Genomic DNA, 16,442 nt, shown 5'->3' on the forward strand with positions numbered 1-16,442 from the left:
TTTCAGAAACATAGCCCCGGCTGCAGAAAGCGCAAAATGAGCACCCCGCGTCAGAGCGTATGAGGGTAAGTATTGCAACACGACGCATGTTTCAGAAACATAGCTTCGGTTGCAGAAATCGCCAGAGGAGTGTCTGGTGTAAGACTTCATCGTTGTCGTGCTGGAGTAGCGGCAGATGCCCGGGGTGCTGGTTTGGAGGAGGCGTGACGACTCCAGTGGCCGGGATGCTCCATGGCCGAGCTACTCAGTCCATGGCGAGGCAGTGGTGCTGTCTCAGTGGACCTTCGCAACAAGGTCCTTGTTGCAAAGCCATGAGCGCAACAAATTAGCTGTTGCGAAGGTGCCCAATTGGCTAGGACGGTAGATCGGACGGCTATTTCGGATGGCATCCGACGGTTGCCGAGGCGGCTGATCTTATCGGTTTATCACCCGGCGGACGCGTAGTACTGCCCAAATAGGATTTAGCACCGTCAAAATGGGTCGGGTGAGCGTTGGACGCATACGTCGACCCAAATACGAAAGCGGACGTTTGTGTCCGCCTGACCGATCCAAACGGACAAAAAGCGGACAAAATCGCTGTCCGTTTGGTTCGGTCCGTTGGAGTTGCTCTAACTATAGGGAAAGGTTTACAAGGGCACACACCTGTATAGGGAGATATTTTTTGGGAGACTGCTGCAGATTGCTCTAACCCCCTTTTGAAAATACAAGAAAAAAATTGAGACATGTCGTGTTCCCAGTTTATTTCCAAACCTCAAAATCACGCAACCACACCACACCGTTCCAAGTGCCGGCTCGTCTTCCACAGTCCGGCCCGCCTTGGGAAACGCCGCCCCGGCCGTCACCTCTTTCGACCCCTTCCTCCTCCTCTCCCCGCCGCCTCCCCCTCCCACTTCCGCCGCGCCTGCGCGTGCTCCTTGTTAAATTTAGCAATGCCTCCTCTCCACCCATTCCCGCGCGCCTTCCCCGTCCCACCCCAGCCTTCTCCAGGCCCCGTCGCCTCCCCGCGAAACAACCACCTCCACCGTCGCCGCCTCCCCGCCCATGGGAGGGTGACCTCGCGTCTGCCCCCTTTCCAGACGGTGCCTTGCCGTGGCGTTTGCAGGGGCCGCCGGGGCTTGGTCCGCCTCATCTGATCCACTCCAGGTTGGTTTGTGCCTCTTCCCCCGGCGATCAGCCACCCCTGCTGGCCTGTTCCAATGTGCTAGATAGATCAATAAATTCCAATGCGTTGTAAAATGCAAGGTGTGAAATACATGTCTGCTTGGTTTGGCGCTTCAATTTTGATTGGTTTTGAATATGTACCTTCGCGATTGTTCGGTGCTTGCATACATGATCAGGCACGATCACATGCCAGTTTGACACAGCGTTGTTATGTTCAGAGAAAGTCAAAAGAGGGCTGTACTGCATACAGTTCCCAGCTAGGCCAATTTTACTACTTAAACACCTTCAGAAAACGGCTCACGGATTTATAATCGTATTCTACATATGTATGCCTGTCCGTGACTGTTATGTAATACCATGACAGACAAATGTGTAACTTCTGAGCTAGGAGTCTAGGAGATACATGACTTCATATAGTTGACTGGTCTGTATGTGCATGTTCTGTCTCTAAATTACACTTCTTGCATATTCATGGATATGTTTATTTTAAAATGGCATATGTGATAGTTTGAGGACGGTAACAATGTCCGTTTGTATACAGCTTATTAAGGCAACAATGTCAATATAAGCATTTGGAATTAATGATCAATACAATTGTATTTTCATTCTTGTACAAATTCATTATTATTAGGTAATGCGTTATTATCACTTTAGACATTGTCGGTCTAAAACAATGTATATGTCTTCAAAATGATGTATCATATGAGAAGGCTTTACCCAGGAATACAGAATTAGAGCAATGGTTATGATAGCAAAAAAGTTCTTCAGTTTTTTTATTTCTTCCTGGGAAGTTGACTAATGACTACTCCCTCTGTTCCTAAATATTTGTCTTTTTAGAGATTTTAAATGGACTACCACATACGGATGTATATAGACATATATTAGAGTGTAGATTCACTCATTTTGCTCCGTATGTAGTCACTTGTTGAAATCTCTAGAAAGACAAATATTTAGGAACGGAGGAAGTAGTCATCATGATCATTGTGAAGTTGTTGTTTTATTTGGAATTATAATGCACCATTTGGTCTTCCAAATTCTATTTCTAGCGTTAAATGGTTCTACTATTGCACATTCTTACTGTAATAATAAACTATTTTGTGAAGTTTCAGATGAACTCCAGGTCATACAACAAACTGGACACTGCGAATGACAAAATGGATTTTAACACCCGTGGAAATACCGCGTTCAATGGCACCTTAGACCGGAATCAATCAGGTGTGTCTGCCAATCCATCCACAGCATCCAAACCAGCTGCACACTCGCAGATCCCAATGGACTTCAGCACTCGTGGAAATACAGCGTTCAATGGCGCCTTAGACCGGAATCAACCAGGTGTCTCAGCCAATCCATCCACAGCATCCAAACAGGCTGCACACTCGCAGATCCCTTCGGATAAGAAACCACGTCCCAAGAAAGAAGATTTTGCTGACAAAGGAAACCCAAACCACATGACAAAACGCCTCGTTAATCCTGCGGAGAGCCCTGTGCTGACACCAACAAAAGCAGCATCCAGAGGCATGAACAGTAATACACCAGAGAAACTTAGTGATTCCGCTCTAACCATTCGTCAAGGTAGCACTGACAGTCCAAGAAGTAACAGCTTGGATAGCTGCATCTCCGGCCATGTCAAGCATCACACCGGAGGGGACTGCCGATGGGAGGCCGTCCAGCTGGCCACCTCCAGGGACTCCCCTCTCAGCCTAGTCCACTTTAGACTTCTGAAGCGCCTTGGATACGGAGACATTGGCAGTGTTTACCTTGTGGAGCTCAGGGGCACAGACACGTTCTTCGCGATGAAGGTGATGGACAAGGAATCACTCATCAGCAGGAACAAGCTGATCAGGGCGCAAACAGAGAGGGAGATACTCGGCCTTCTCGATCACCCTTTCCTGCCCACGCTGTACACTCATTTTGAGACAGACAAGTTCTACTGCCTTGTCATGGAGTATTGCTGCGGCGGTAATCTCCATTCGCTTCGGCAGAAGCAGCTGAACAAGCACTTCTCCGAGCAAGCAGCCAGGTTGGTTCACTTCAGAGTTCAGATTACTGTATTTAGTACAACCTTGTTATTGGTACTCGATTCGGTTCAGTGTTTGTGCGATGACACATATATAACTCAATTGCTCATCATAATTCTCTTTCCCTGGTTGTTTTTGCCTAGATTTTATGCCTCTGAGGTGTTGCTGGCACTGGAGTACCTCCACATGCTAGGCATCGTGTACCGAGACCTCAAGCCGGAGAACGTGCTCGTCCGAGACGGGGGGCACATCATGCTGTCCGACTTCGACCTGTCGCTGCGGTGCTCGGTGAGCCCGATGCTCGTCAAGTCGTCGTCGGTGCACGCAGGCCCCAACGGCATCGAGAAAGGGCTGGCCAACACGGAGGGCATGAGCAACGGGTGCATCCAGCCGTCGGCGTTCTTCCCGCGGATGCTGAGCATGAGCATGAGCAAGAGGAACCGCAACAAGACCAAGTCGGACCTCAGCCTCCACGGGTTGCAGACAATGGAGTTCAACGCGGAGCCGACGGACGCCCGGTCCATGTCGTTCGTCGGCACCCACGAGTACCTGGCGCCGGAGATCATCCGAGGGGAGGGCCACGGCAGCGCGGTGGACTGGTGGACCTTCGGTATCTTCCTCTATGAGCTGCTGCACGGCATGACACCGTTCAAGGGCAACGGCAACCGCGCCACGCTGAGCAACGTGGTGGAGCAGCCGCTGCGGTTCCCGGAGAGCCCGCCGGTGAGCAACGTCGCGCGGGACCTCATCCGGGGACTGCTGACCAAGGACCCCCAGAAGAGGATCGCGACCAAGAGGGGCGCCACCGAGATCAAGCAGCACCCGTTCTTCGAGGGGGTGAACTGGGCGCTCGTCAGGAGCGCTCACCCGCCGTCGGTGCCGGACCCCGTCGACTTCAGGCAGTACCTAGGCAAAGAGAAGAAGACGGCAGAGCGTGGCCTTGGCACCACTCTGAGCAGCTTGTCGACGGGCGCTGTTGCGGCAGCCAAGACGGGCTCCGGCCAGTTCGAGTATTTCTAGAGCTGCATCGGGTTTTTTGAGTGCTTGTAGGACTACTGGGCACCATAGATACAGATACAGATACCCCGTGTTCTTATATCACTGTATAAACCTCCTGTACTGTACTGTACTGTTGTGATTTCCGTTATATACCTGATGAGATGTCTCATTTGCTAACGGCTGCTAATTGAACTATCAAGTTTTGTGAGATGCAGACATTCTTTTATAGTTAGATTAGATTAGACATGTCTGCTTATCTTTCTAACCTGAAAGCTGAAGATTGTGCACATGACTGAAGTTTTGTAATATCCTTTTGTTTTGCCTCCTTGTTTTTATTTTGCTAGTGGTCATCAAAGTGGCACATGTTCTATTCACACTTCCAGAGGCACTGAAGCTATCAACAACTCATGCACCAAGCATGTATAAAATCACAAAGTGAGGTAGACATATAACGTGGCGAAATTTCATCTTCCAGAAACGGCCTAAACTACAACCAATTCATCTACAGTTATACCACCACCCCTGGACTTCTTCCATAACTTTCGTGTGGATTGTGATTTACACACCCTTTTTCTTCCGAGTTACTCCCTAAGTAGGTGAATTTAGCAATGGTCAGGTAGCCCAAGAACCCTAGCTGGTAGACGCGATCTCATCTGCAGCTGGCGTGTCTCCCTTCAGTTCCAGCGCTTGAGCTCTGTTCTTAGCCAACTCCTTTGCGAGAAGTTCGGTGTGTGCATCCAGAGACTTCTTGAAACCGGCAAAGCACTTATCGCAGGCGTACTTCGCGCCATCCCTGACCGATGATCCGACGATAATGCCAGACGCGTATGCGCTGCATGCGTCCAGGATGGCACGCTCCCGCTCGTGGAAATGGTGCACGACAAGGGTCTCAAAATGCTGCACCAGGTGAAAGGCTTGTAAGAATGAATTCGGTGGCATGAAGAACAATGCACATGTGGTACAAAACTGAAGGATGTATTTTTTGCTATGTGCTACCTCCCTCCGTTCCTAAATATAAGTCTTTTTAGAGATTCTAATATGAGCTACATACGGAGCAAAATGAGTGAACCTACATTCTAAAATATGTCTATATACATCCGTATGTAGTCCATATTGAAATCTCTAAAAAGACTTATATTTAGGAACAGAGGGAGTACAAACCAGTTCCACTTGGGATGGGACCTCGGTTTTCTTTAGAAAATACGGGTGCGCAATGGTGGTGATATTTCAGAAACTCATTTTTCTTGCTCTATTTGTTCAACATTCCATTAATAAAAATATAAGGTGTTATGAAGATGTGGAAAATTTGAAGTTGGTAATTTCATGTCACAACTCACAAGAAACAACTCCTCTCTCTATGGGTGCAGATTGTCTAACGTTACAGAGCTGACTTATCACAGTTAAAAAGGAATTAAGGAGATGGCAGGTACAATTGTTACAACAGAAACAAAATTTAGCTATTAGGGCGTCCCAGTAATCTGTGATTGTTTCTCAAATTGTTCAGAATAAAAAAGATATGCTTCCATGTTCATCGTAAAAAATGATAACACAAAAGATTTTGATTTACTTATGTATCGTCGGAGCTTATTCTAACCCAATATGCATCTATGCAGTTTATTTTAAGGACGGGTATCAGCAATTTTGTAACCATGTCAACTGAGAATCTTCTTTTACGCCATGAAGAGTAACCAAGACATCTATTTACGATGGCAAGAAATGAGGGTTCTGTAATTACCATTGGAGGCTTCCGAAGTGAATACAACATAGTCTTGCAGGATAGTACAAACGCAGTCTGATTATATGCCATGGAATGCTTTTCACCAAGAGGTGTATTAACCGTGTTTTTGTAGCCTGGCTCATTAAAGTATGGTTTATCATTCAACACAAGGCCCTGGATGGAGATCAACACCTGCAGCATGGTGGAATTCGACTTGCTCCACTTCTCACATCCAGAACCCCACCAAGTGTTCAGCAGGCTAAGGCACACCTTTCCACTCTCATACAGGTTTGGATTTAGTCGAAGCCCACCTGAATGGTAGTACACTTTCTGTGCATATTGGATAGGTAATTGTTAAGAGATTGCATTTGTGGTGATAAATCTGAAAAAGAAGGGGAAGGTGGGTGTGAAGTGCCAACTTACCGGTGGACATCGCGGGTACTCAGGAGGAAAACGAACATCAAAGAAGAAAAGACCGTCATGATATGGAGTTCCAGAAGGCCCAACAATAGCAGCCCTTAGCAGATCAATCCTGTCCTCATAAACTCTAACATATATAGATCCTGCATAATTTGAAACCAAATTGAGACCCACGTTTTTATTAATAAAAAAGTGATTTCAGGTGTAAATCCTCTAAAAGAAAGGCTGCAGTGCAAATATGACATGAGTCGCTGACAAATTAGGTTAGGGTTAGTGATATGCCAACATGATTTAACAGTTACTATTTTTTTCCATTTTTCCCATTCTTCTCCAAGTATTGAATGATACTATCTGACACGGTATATCCAATATGATAGGAAAGGAGTTCTAAAATAATCATGACTTTTTTAATTGTTGTCTTAGGGGCTTATTGCAGGAGTGCACCTAAACCCCGGCGTACATACTAGATGTTGCCAGAAAAGGGCCAAGAAATGCAGAGAACGATGCCTATATGGAAACAATGGTACCATTCATTAAAGTTTCTATAGTTACAGACCGGGGGGGGGGGGGGGGGCATTAGTTCATACAAAAATGGTATCAAGGAATTCTTCCACTGGGGGGACATTAGTTAAAGCACACACAACTCAATCAAGTTAGAAGAATCAATGAGCATATCCTAATGAAGTTCAGATACGGTGTTGTGAATGTGATACTACGTTGAAGTCAACAAATATTTAGCATACTATATTTAGCAGGTCAAATAAATTAGATATAATTAGCACAAACAACAGTTTGATGACAATAATAAAGGACCATTGGATGCTTTCAGTATTCGTCGTCAATGTCATGATAGTTGGATGATAAAAATTATATACTCCAATCATAAAGAAATATATGTACCGACCAGGTAGATCTCTCTGTAGAAGCTTCCATTCATTTTGGATTGTTTTCGTCCAATCTTTGCTCGTCTGTTCACATATTGGTGGCAGGAAATTAATTCACAGTTGAACCCAATAGATATAGAGTTCAAAAAAGGACATAGCATACCTTCCCTGGTGAGGTCTTTGCATAGTGGTGGTCAGAGTAATCTTGAACAACGTCAAATTGGTTAAATAACTTGTGATCCTCGTTCTCAGATCCATCTACTGCCTTTATCGCCGATGAGATGTTACTTGAACATTCAGGTTCATGTTTTTGCAGTGACAACACATTACCAGACCCACTTGAACAGGGATTCAAAAGAATGTTACTTGCAAGGACGTTTACAGTGGAGTGTGGAGCAGCACTAGCACCTGAATTCAGAAGATTATGACCTAAGTATGAATGTTATCACCACATATGTACATACTTTTAGAATTGTGGACAGATACAGAGGGGGAGAAACTCGACCAACAGGCACTAGCAACTACGGCATTTTAATTTAGAAGAAGAACAAGCCTGTACAGGATGGGATCCCATCTAATGCAGCCAAGATCACTCATCTCGTTGGGGGCCACAGCAACAATGCCTATGTGGTTCCTCCATCACATGGATTGCCCATTATCAAGGATAAAAGACACATTCCAAAAATTTACTAGTAGCTGGTTATCAGCTTTCTTAATGGTGCTATCCCTGCCAATTGTAAAGTATTTCTTTGCTGGGAGCACTAACATCAAGGTTTCATTAAAATTGGTCTGAAACCTCTACCAGTTCAACGACAGGTTAATGCCATTTCATTAATGCCTGCTCTCATTCCTAATGAAAGCCAGCTAAATGTCATGTTAAATTTAGTGAAAGCAAGAAGCCATAAAGGAATGGTACAGTGTAAAATCTACATAACATTAAGCTAATAGTTGTAATTTCCTCAAGCATGAAACAATACATGTAGTATATCCCTGACATCCAGCCCTTGTTTACACAGAGCACTAAACTAATTGCTTCCTGAAACCAGTGATACAGACTCCTATATTTCTAAGAGGCTGCATTTTTTTTCAGATAATGGAAGTACAACCACTGAAGTAGCTGCATCGTGCATCTTCTTTCGCATGTAGTAAGAATGACATAAGTATTTTATAGTCAAGAGTCACAACTCAGATACCCATTTGAGGGCTGTAATCAGTACTGCAAGTGAAAAATAAATTGTAATAGATATTTCTCAGATACTATCAGATGCCATTTAAAGTATAAAAATAAAAAAACCAGTCAGGAGGCACAAACAGAACATTTCAAAATTTAACATTGGTCATCCGAAGCTACCTTGCCAAAGAGGGTCGATGGACTTGCCTGCATAAATAGAACCATTCATTAGAACATTCAGGGAAATAACAAGTTTTATAAAATGTTTTTCCAACAAGTAATTGGTTTGATATAACAAACTCCAAAACATCGTCGATCATCACAGACATGCATTCATATGCCAGTTTATATCCAACTATAACATAGTAGCATTCAGATTCTATCAATGATATCATACTTGAGTAGGTCCAACACAATCAAGACAAATAAGTGTATAAAGATTTAAGCATCCTGACATAACTACCTGGACCATACAACAGGCTCTAATTATTCTGTTATTCCAACAACTTACGACTGCCCCATTGGTATGCAGTTTCACCAAGAACACACACATGCATCATCATTACCCAAAAAAAGAAACACATGGTTATCGGATGAGACCACCATTGGACAAACCAGGTTATTGTTTTAAAGAGGGCAAGGAGCATCCAGTGATCATGTGATGCGCACCCCCCGCTGAGAAATAAACCAAGTTAACCAGGGAAGGTACATCATCACCTTTTTTGTTGGAATTCTTCTTCTTTTTCTTGCCAACTCCAAAGAATTGAAGCAGCTTCTTGAGAACCATCCTCTAATCCAATCCACGCCACAGAGAAAGCACCTGAAAAGCATGAAACGCCATTGGATTTGGAACCAACAGCTAGAAAGAAAGATGACGCAATTAGGCGGATAACAGAGGTAAATCGACGCATGCGCATGAACGACATATGCATGGAAGTGAAGAACATGATAATCTTGGACAGGAGGAACTTTTTTTCCCACTTAGTTGATTTCTTGTTCTCCTTTCCGCTTTATATATATAATATATGAAGAACTCATGTTCGTCGGCCCCAGTGAGTTGTTTATGTAGTACAAAACCCAGGCACTCCAATCAGTGCCTGAGTGACGCCATGGTCGGGCCAATGGACCCACGACACGACCAAACCCAGCAACAGACAAAACGAAACAAAGCACGCAAGAACATCACACCGCAGGAGAGAGAAAGAAAACAAAACATCATGGGGGCAAAGAGTATCATCGCATCATGACAATAACTCCACAAGGCCAGAAAGAAACCGAAAGATGATTGCAGAATCTCGGGGGCATCCCCTCCCTCCTCCTCCCCAGATCGCACAATCAATCAAAAGAGTAGAGCACCATCGCGAGGTACTGAAGAAAGAAGCGAGCAAACCAGCACGATCACGGAGGAGAACAGAGCAGAGCAGAGCAGGAGGGAGTCGGAGGAGGAGCAGACCGGAACCCTCGCCTGCTCCGTCGGTCCTGGCGCCGACACCGGTCGCCGGGGAAGGGGAGGGAAGGGAAGCGCCGAAGGGGAACAGTCAGTAGTAGTGGTGCAGTCGCCAGTAGTAGGCGAGAAAAAGAGCGAGGCGAGAAAAAGAGTGCAGGAGGGGGAGGAGACGGCCGGTCAGGGTGGGGGTGGTGGGTGCGTGCGCGAGCCCGAGCCCGGGTTTGCGGGGAGGGGAACCCGGGGTCACACCACACGGATGGGGAGGGCGCTTGCGTGCCGGGGAGGCAAAGCTCGGCCCCAACCGGCGCTTTTGCCTGCCCCGCCTCCGCCCCGCAAGACCAGACCGGACGGACCGGCCCCAAGCACGGTGCACCGCGTCCCCCTCTGCAACCGCAAGCCGCATATTTGGCATCGTGGCCGTGATCAGGGGCGCGCGTCCGGTGATTCTCTTCTCCTGCTCGTTTTGGAGCCTTTCCTTTTCCCTGAGACTCTGAAAGGAAGCGACAATGGCGAAATCCGGCATGTGATCTGTAGCCTGCGTTCCTCCTACGGCCATAGGACCTACTACCTGTGCTGTGCGTGCCTCTGTGCTATGCTAGGTTAAAAGGCCGGGAATCTCGCGTGCATACAGGAGTGGAAAGTGCCAGCCTGCCCGCGACTCCTTTTTCCATGTATATATATACGGGTTTATATAGCAAGATAAGCACGAGATAAGAAGAAGACGGGACGTGGATACGGAAAATGGAAACATTTTCTCTTTTTCGGGAAAAAGAGAGGCACGCATGGACGCATCCGGCCGAACATCACGCGCACGCAGCTTGGCTTTCGTCTGACGCAAGATACGGCCAAGCCCGGAGCGTGGACCGGTCGTCGGCTTCGGACACTTCAGTCGAGCGATCACTGTCGCACGACGGTGATGGGCATAGTACTCATCCCGCACTCCCTTCAGCCCACCCATCTTTTTCAACACATATCCTGCGCTCTTTGACAGAGAAAGAGAAGAGAGAGAGTTACTTGTATTTTACGACTCTCTTCTGTCTCTTTAATTGTGTGCAGTCTATTTTTCCGCAGGTTATTCTCGTAAAATTGCATGGAGGTGCTTCTAGGCAACCCCAAGGATAAAATTGCTAAAAAAAAATTAGGGTAAGAGCAACTCCAACGCGTTTTTATTTGGGTCGGCAGGTGCGCTCATTGGGAGGCATATACATTTTTGCCGACGTGCCCGACACTGACGTAATTAAGCATAATTATACATAAATGACCGGTCAAACGCCGGCCAAAGTCCACTTAAACATAACAAAAAAATTACAAACTCTAATAAACGCCCACACGCTGCCCTAATAGACCGCCTTGTCCTTGCCGCCGCCGGTGAGGACGATGAAGACAGGAGGCGGCCCAGCCCAACCGAACGAGGCTTGATAGGCCACCAGGTCAGCCTCCTCCGGCATCTGCTACGGCGGCGGCATTGCAGCGAGGCGGGCGTGCTCCTCCTCCTCCTCCTCCTCGCGCCGCTGCTGCTACTCCCAACGCATCTGCAATTCGGCGTCGACCCCCTCCTTCGCGATCCAATGCGCCTTCCAGCGCTCAAGGTGGGCCGCCTCCTCATCCAGCGTGGAGGCGAAGTAGCAGGGAGGCGCACTCACCCACTCGCGGAGCTGGTCGGTCCACAAATAGGACTCCTGAGGCCAAGTGGGGGGTGGCGGTGACCACTTCCGTGTGGGTGTTAGCTCGCGCTCCGGCTCCAGCTCTGGCTCGGCCTTTGGCTCGACGAGGGTCGGCGACGGCGACCGTGGCGACACGAACAAGGGCACGTGGACGTAGTCCCTCGCTGCGCACAGAGCAAGGGCTTGCTCCAGCCCATCCCAATGGGCGTCCTCCTCGAGCCGGCTCGCCTCCAACGCATGCTACAGGGCCTCCTCGAGGGCGGCTTGGTAGTCCGCCTCTGCCTGCTCTTCCTCCGGTTTTACCCGCAGGGGCGGCGTGGAACGTCATGGTCGATGTGGGCGCCGAGGCGGCACTCCTCCTCGTGCTCTAGCGCAAACCAGCGCTTCCAGTTAGGAGAGTCTGGCGCGTAGGCACATATGGCGCGCTGCTCCGGCGTAAGGAGCTCAGCTCACACCGCCAGGAAACCTCCTCCGCGTCTGCCCTCGCGGATCGCGGCGCCGCCGGGATGGGGATGCGCTGCGGGTCCAAATGCCAGTCGTGCGACAAGTTCACATCTGGATATGGCAGGGGCTGGCGGTACTCCCAGTGCTACCGCGCCTGGTGGACTAGGATGTGCAACCGTTCCTGCTCCCATGGTGGCGTGCCGCGTCTAGCCGGCGGCGGTGCAGGAAGGAGCCCGCGGGAAGAGCTCTCTCCGTCGCGGAACCTCCCCTTCCTCCCTCCCCCTGAAGATGCCCATGGCTTTGCTAGGGTTTGGGGCTGGCTAGCTAGCTAGGGTTTCCTGGTCGCCGGCGAGGGAGCAAAGGTGGCAAGATGTGGACGGGAGGAGTGGATGAGGCCGGCCCCGCCACACGCGTCCATTAAAAAGGACGGCCATGCGGCCCATGCACACACTGCCAGGCGGGCCTTCGGTAGGTGACCGCATTAATTATGACTGCTTGGGTTGTTGGTCGACCGACATGTGGGGCCACGACAGACACTAAGGGGACGACACCGAAGGGACGCGTATTTGGGCCAGAAAGGGGTCTACGCAAACGTGAAGTGGACCGATTTTGGGAATGGGTCGGCATGTTGGGCCATCGTTTTTTTCCGCGGTGACCCAGACGAACGTGAGCGGACAAAATGATTCGTTCGGTTGGAGTTGCTCTAAAGGGTTAAATACGGCCGAACAAGTTGGCGGTGATAATTGTTGTGTCTCCTACTTGGTCATGCCGTGGCTGCTTCGTGAGAGGTGTGCAAGCTAGGCAAAGGTGCGGTGAGTGGAGTGTGGTGTTCGGCGGTGATCCTGGCTAAAGCTTGATGGGCTTTGGGTGCCCGATGGCATCAGCGTCCATGGACGTCGTGTTACCTCATTGGAGGCGCCATCGTGGAGTTTACCCCCTGCATACCCTCGAATCCAGGTCTTCAGGTGAAAGCCTAAGGCCCCGCGGGGTTGGGGACGCCATCGACATCGTCGTTTCCCTCTTTGGGGCGTCATCTTGAAGAGTTTCGGATCCTATTTGCATGCTCCAGGGGCCGGACGCTTGCGGCATTGCGGTTGGCAGGTGTCCGTCCGATGATGCAGAGGTTTGTGCAGCTTCCTGTTTGTGGCAACGATGGCGGCTTAGGTGGAGTCAGGTTTGCGGTTGTGCTCTGGTGGTCGGTCTCTTCCTCGTGTTCAAGGGGTTGTTGTGCTCACTTTGTCTCTATGAAAGTTAGTGCTGCTGAGCTGAGGAGGACCTTGCGGTGACGATGACACGAGGTGGGTAGTCGGTTTCGGCGTAGGCCCAACACTTTTCTCCTACAATGCTCGTCGACAAAGTCGAAGCTGCCTGGTCATCGGTTGACTATTTGGCTTCGATCAGCGCAGGCCTTAGCGCTTTTTGCGGTGCAAGCTAGTTGGTGGCCGTCGATGATGGAGTCAGAGTCGCCATTGCAAAGGTGTGATGACGATGACACCGGGTTGCAACCTTAACGGCGCTTTTCTCCTAGTCGACGTGTTTGTTCTTGTGTGGGCTGCCAGTTCACCTAGGGTGCCTAGTTTTTGCGAGCGTGTTGTGACGGTTTTTGCCCTGTCTTCCATTAATTAACCGACCAACTCTCTTCTTTTTTAGAGAAAAGGCCAGAGCCCGACTTTATAAATAAAGCCACCAGGCAGAGTCATAACAACCACAACAGTCAACCACATAGCACGCCCAGAACCGCATAGACTAAAGTAGAACGTACATGGCTCCCAGGCCAATACACGACACGCATGCCGGAAGGACTAAAGACAGCAACAACAAGGCCAACGACTCCTAATTGCCTGCTTGAACTGGAGAAAGGGAGATAGCAGAAGCCCGAATCTTGGATATCATCATGTCGAACGCATCCGTGTCCTCCTCCTTAGTCAATAATCTCCACTGCTGCAAGAATATGCAAGTTTTAAATAAGCAATCAACAGGTTTATTAGGAAAGACATGTTCAATAGTATATTTGTTTTTTGTCGTCCAAGGAGTCCAACAAATCGCTGCGAAGCCCACCCAAAACATTCTCCTCTGGGCCCCAACCAAGTTATTAGCCAAGAGTCGAAGATCAGAAAAAGAAGATGGTCTCCAGGGAGCACGCAACCAAGATCTGACACAACACCAGAATAATTTAGCCAATACACAATGAAAGAAAAAATGCATCGTATCTTCTCTAAGCCCACACAAGGCGCATCGATCAGACCCAGGGCCGTTGCGTTTGCGGATCTGGTCACCAGCCGACAACCGTCCGCGGGAGGCTTGCCAGAGGAAAATCTTAATCTTAGGAGGGATGCGAGGCCTCCAGATCCACTTGAAATTGGAAGTGGTGGACCCCGAAATCATCTTACCATATAATGATTTCACAGAAAAACGACCCGAAGGGGAGTGGGGCCAGACCATCGTGTCCTCCTCCTCCGAGAGCATAGGGAAGAAGGCAACAAGGCGCTGCCAATCAGCCAACTCTTCAGGAGAGAGGGAGCGACGCAGATGCAGATCCCAGTTATTGGAGGCGATCTCAAAGATTGAGATCTCAGGATCAGAGCAGTAAGAAAAAAGAACAGGAAAAGAAACTGCCAACATGGACGAACCGCACCACCAATCAAGCCAGAACCTAGTGGATCTGCCGTTGCAAACAACAAACTTTACGAGACCTTGGAAGATAGGCCTAAGTTTAACGAGGTCTCTCTAGAACTGAGAGGCCCCCGAGGCGCGGGCAAACATAGGACTAGAAGAAGGGAAGTATTTAGCTTTGAGGATGTTGTACCAAAGAGGCTTATCCGAGGTAATGGTCATGATCTTCCACCACCATTTGATGATCAGGCATTTGTTCATGATTAAAGTGTTAATGATACCCAGCCCCCAAGGCTTTTTTGTCTGCAAATATGGTCCCATTTGATCATGCAATACTTGTGTTTGTTATCAGCCGCGTTCCAGTAAAAAACGCATCTATGTTCATCAAACCCGGCGTGGGTGCCATTCGTAAGCAAATAGAATCCCATAAGGAACATAGGGAGAGAAGAAAGGTAGGCATTGATCAAGGCCACTTTACCGGCCTGGGTATTATATCTGCCCCTCCAGGGCATGACACGATTGCCAACCTTGGCCACCATAGGAGCAAAATCTTTAGCCAAGATCTTGTCAGACATAATTGGCAGACCCATATATTTAAGAGGGAAGGTGCCAAGAGGGCAATTCAGTAAGCGGGCAACACGTGAGGCCTCAGTGCCCGAGACCCCAGTGACAATGACTTCACTCTTGGAGAAAATGATTTTTAGTCCAGAAAGTGCCTCAAAGCAAAGGAAGAGAAATTTGAGATGGGCAATGCAATGATCATTGAGTTCCACCATAATAATCATGTCATCCGCATACTGAAGGTGAGTGATCCCTTCCAGGATAAGGTGGGAGCTAACAAGATTAATGTGGCCAGCCCCCGTGGCCCTAGACAGGATATTAGAGAGGGTGTCCGCTACAAAGTTAAAGAGGATGGGAGAGGTCGGGTCACCTTGCCTAAGGCCTCTAGAATTTTTTAAAAAGTTGCTAACTTTCCCATTAACAGAGATGGCACTATGGCCACCCATGACCAACTGCATAATTTGATGAACTACACCACCATCAAAGCCCTTAGCCAACAACACTTGTCTTAGGAAGCCCTAGCTCACAGAATCATGGGCTTTTTCAAAGTCCAGTTTAAGAATAACAGCCTTGCTGCCTGAATTGTGGATATCATGAAATGATCTCATGCAGACAGAGGACCCCATCGAGAATGAAACGCCCCTTGACAAAGGCAGATTGAGTAGGGGAAAGAGTACAATGAGCCACCGGTGTCAGACGAGAAGCCAAACACTTGGCGGGGAATTTGGCAAAGTTATTAATAAGAGCAATGGGTCTAAATTGGGAAATGAGCTCTCCACCCTTAATCTTGGGAATGAGAGAGATGACAGCATAGTTGAGCCTGGAGATGTCCACCGCCCCCAAACAAAATCCTTGAATAACCGCACAGATAAGAGCCTTGAGTTGGGGCCAGAAATTTTAAAGAAAGGAATAGAGAAGCCATTCGGGCTAGATGCAGAGTTAGCATTGGCTTTGTTAATAGCGGAGTAAATCTCCTCTTCAGAAAAAGGAATCAACAGGGGGAGGTTTTCTTCCAGGGATACCCTAACCCCTTGGCCCCAAAAATTAGAAGATAGTCTGAACCCCTGATCAGGTTTGGCGGAGAGGAGGGAGGAGAAAAATTCGACTATGTGACTCATGATGATGCTGTTGACACCAGATTTTGGCATGGTCATGAATCAGGGTTCGTATGCAAAAGTTAGAGGCAACACTTCGCGGGCCGGCCCTGAGTGAGAAAGTATTCGGCCTTTGCCGGCTGAGTGAAACCTTGTCGGGGTAAAACCTTGCCGACGTGAGGGCTTACCGGTGTGGAAAGCTTGCCGGCGGAGAAGCTTGCCGGCATGGAAAGCTTGCCGGCGAAGAAG

General features: G+C 48.4%; 2 protein-coding genes across 6 annotated transcripts; one reads left to right on the top strand and one right to left on the bottom strand.

Annotated features, from left to right (window-relative positions):
* Positions 1-817: 817 nt before the first annotated feature.
* On the top strand, positions 818-4,467 carry LOC125543437 (serine/threonine-protein kinase AGC1-7-like). 2 transcript variants are annotated; one of them, XM_048706785.1, is made up of 3 exons: positions 818-1,143; positions 2,265-3,181; positions 3,323-4,467. In XM_048706785.1, exons 2-3 carry the CDS (start codon positions 2,271-2,273, stop codon positions 4,197-4,199), a joined length of 1,788 nt encoding a protein of 595 aa, XP_048562742.1. In that variant the 5' UTR covers positions 818-1,143; positions 2,265-2,270; the 3' UTR covers positions 4,200-4,467. The 2 variants fall into 2 exon arrangements, with proteins under 2 accessions (XP_048562742.1, XP_048562743.1); XM_048706786.1 differs by having other exon boundaries at positions 2,271-3,181.
* Positions 4,468-4,573: 106 nt separating this feature from the next.
* Positions 4,574-9,962, bottom strand: LOC125543438 (putative ubiquitin-conjugating enzyme E2 38). Of its 4 annotated transcripts, none has more exons than XM_048706787.1 (8): positions 9,824-9,962; positions 9,088-9,229; positions 8,551-8,577; positions 7,363-7,607; positions 7,220-7,283; positions 6,319-6,458; positions 5,914-6,225; positions 4,574-5,075 (listed from the first exon to the last, which is right to left on the bottom strand). In XM_048706787.1, exons 2-8 carry the CDS (start codon positions 9,155-9,157, stop codon positions 4,809-4,811), a joined length of 1,125 nt encoding a protein of 374 aa, XP_048562744.1. In that variant the 5' UTR covers positions 9,158-9,229; positions 9,824-9,962; the 3' UTR covers positions 4,574-4,808. The 4 variants fall into 4 exon arrangements, with proteins under 4 accessions (XP_048562744.1, XP_048562745.1, XP_048562748.1 ...); XM_048706788.1 differs by having other exon boundaries at positions 9,088-9,190; positions 9,824-9,960; XM_048706791.1 differs by lacking the exon at positions 8,551-8,577.
* Positions 9,963-16,442: the final 6,480 nt, after the last annotated feature.

This window comes from Triticum urartu, chromosome 3 (assembly GCF_003073215.2).
Source record: "Triticum urartu cultivar G1812 chromosome 3, Tu2.1, whole genome shotgun sequence".
NCBI classification, from domain to species: domain Eukaryota; kingdom Viridiplantae; phylum Streptophyta; class Magnoliopsida; order Poales; family Poaceae; genus Triticum; species Triticum urartu.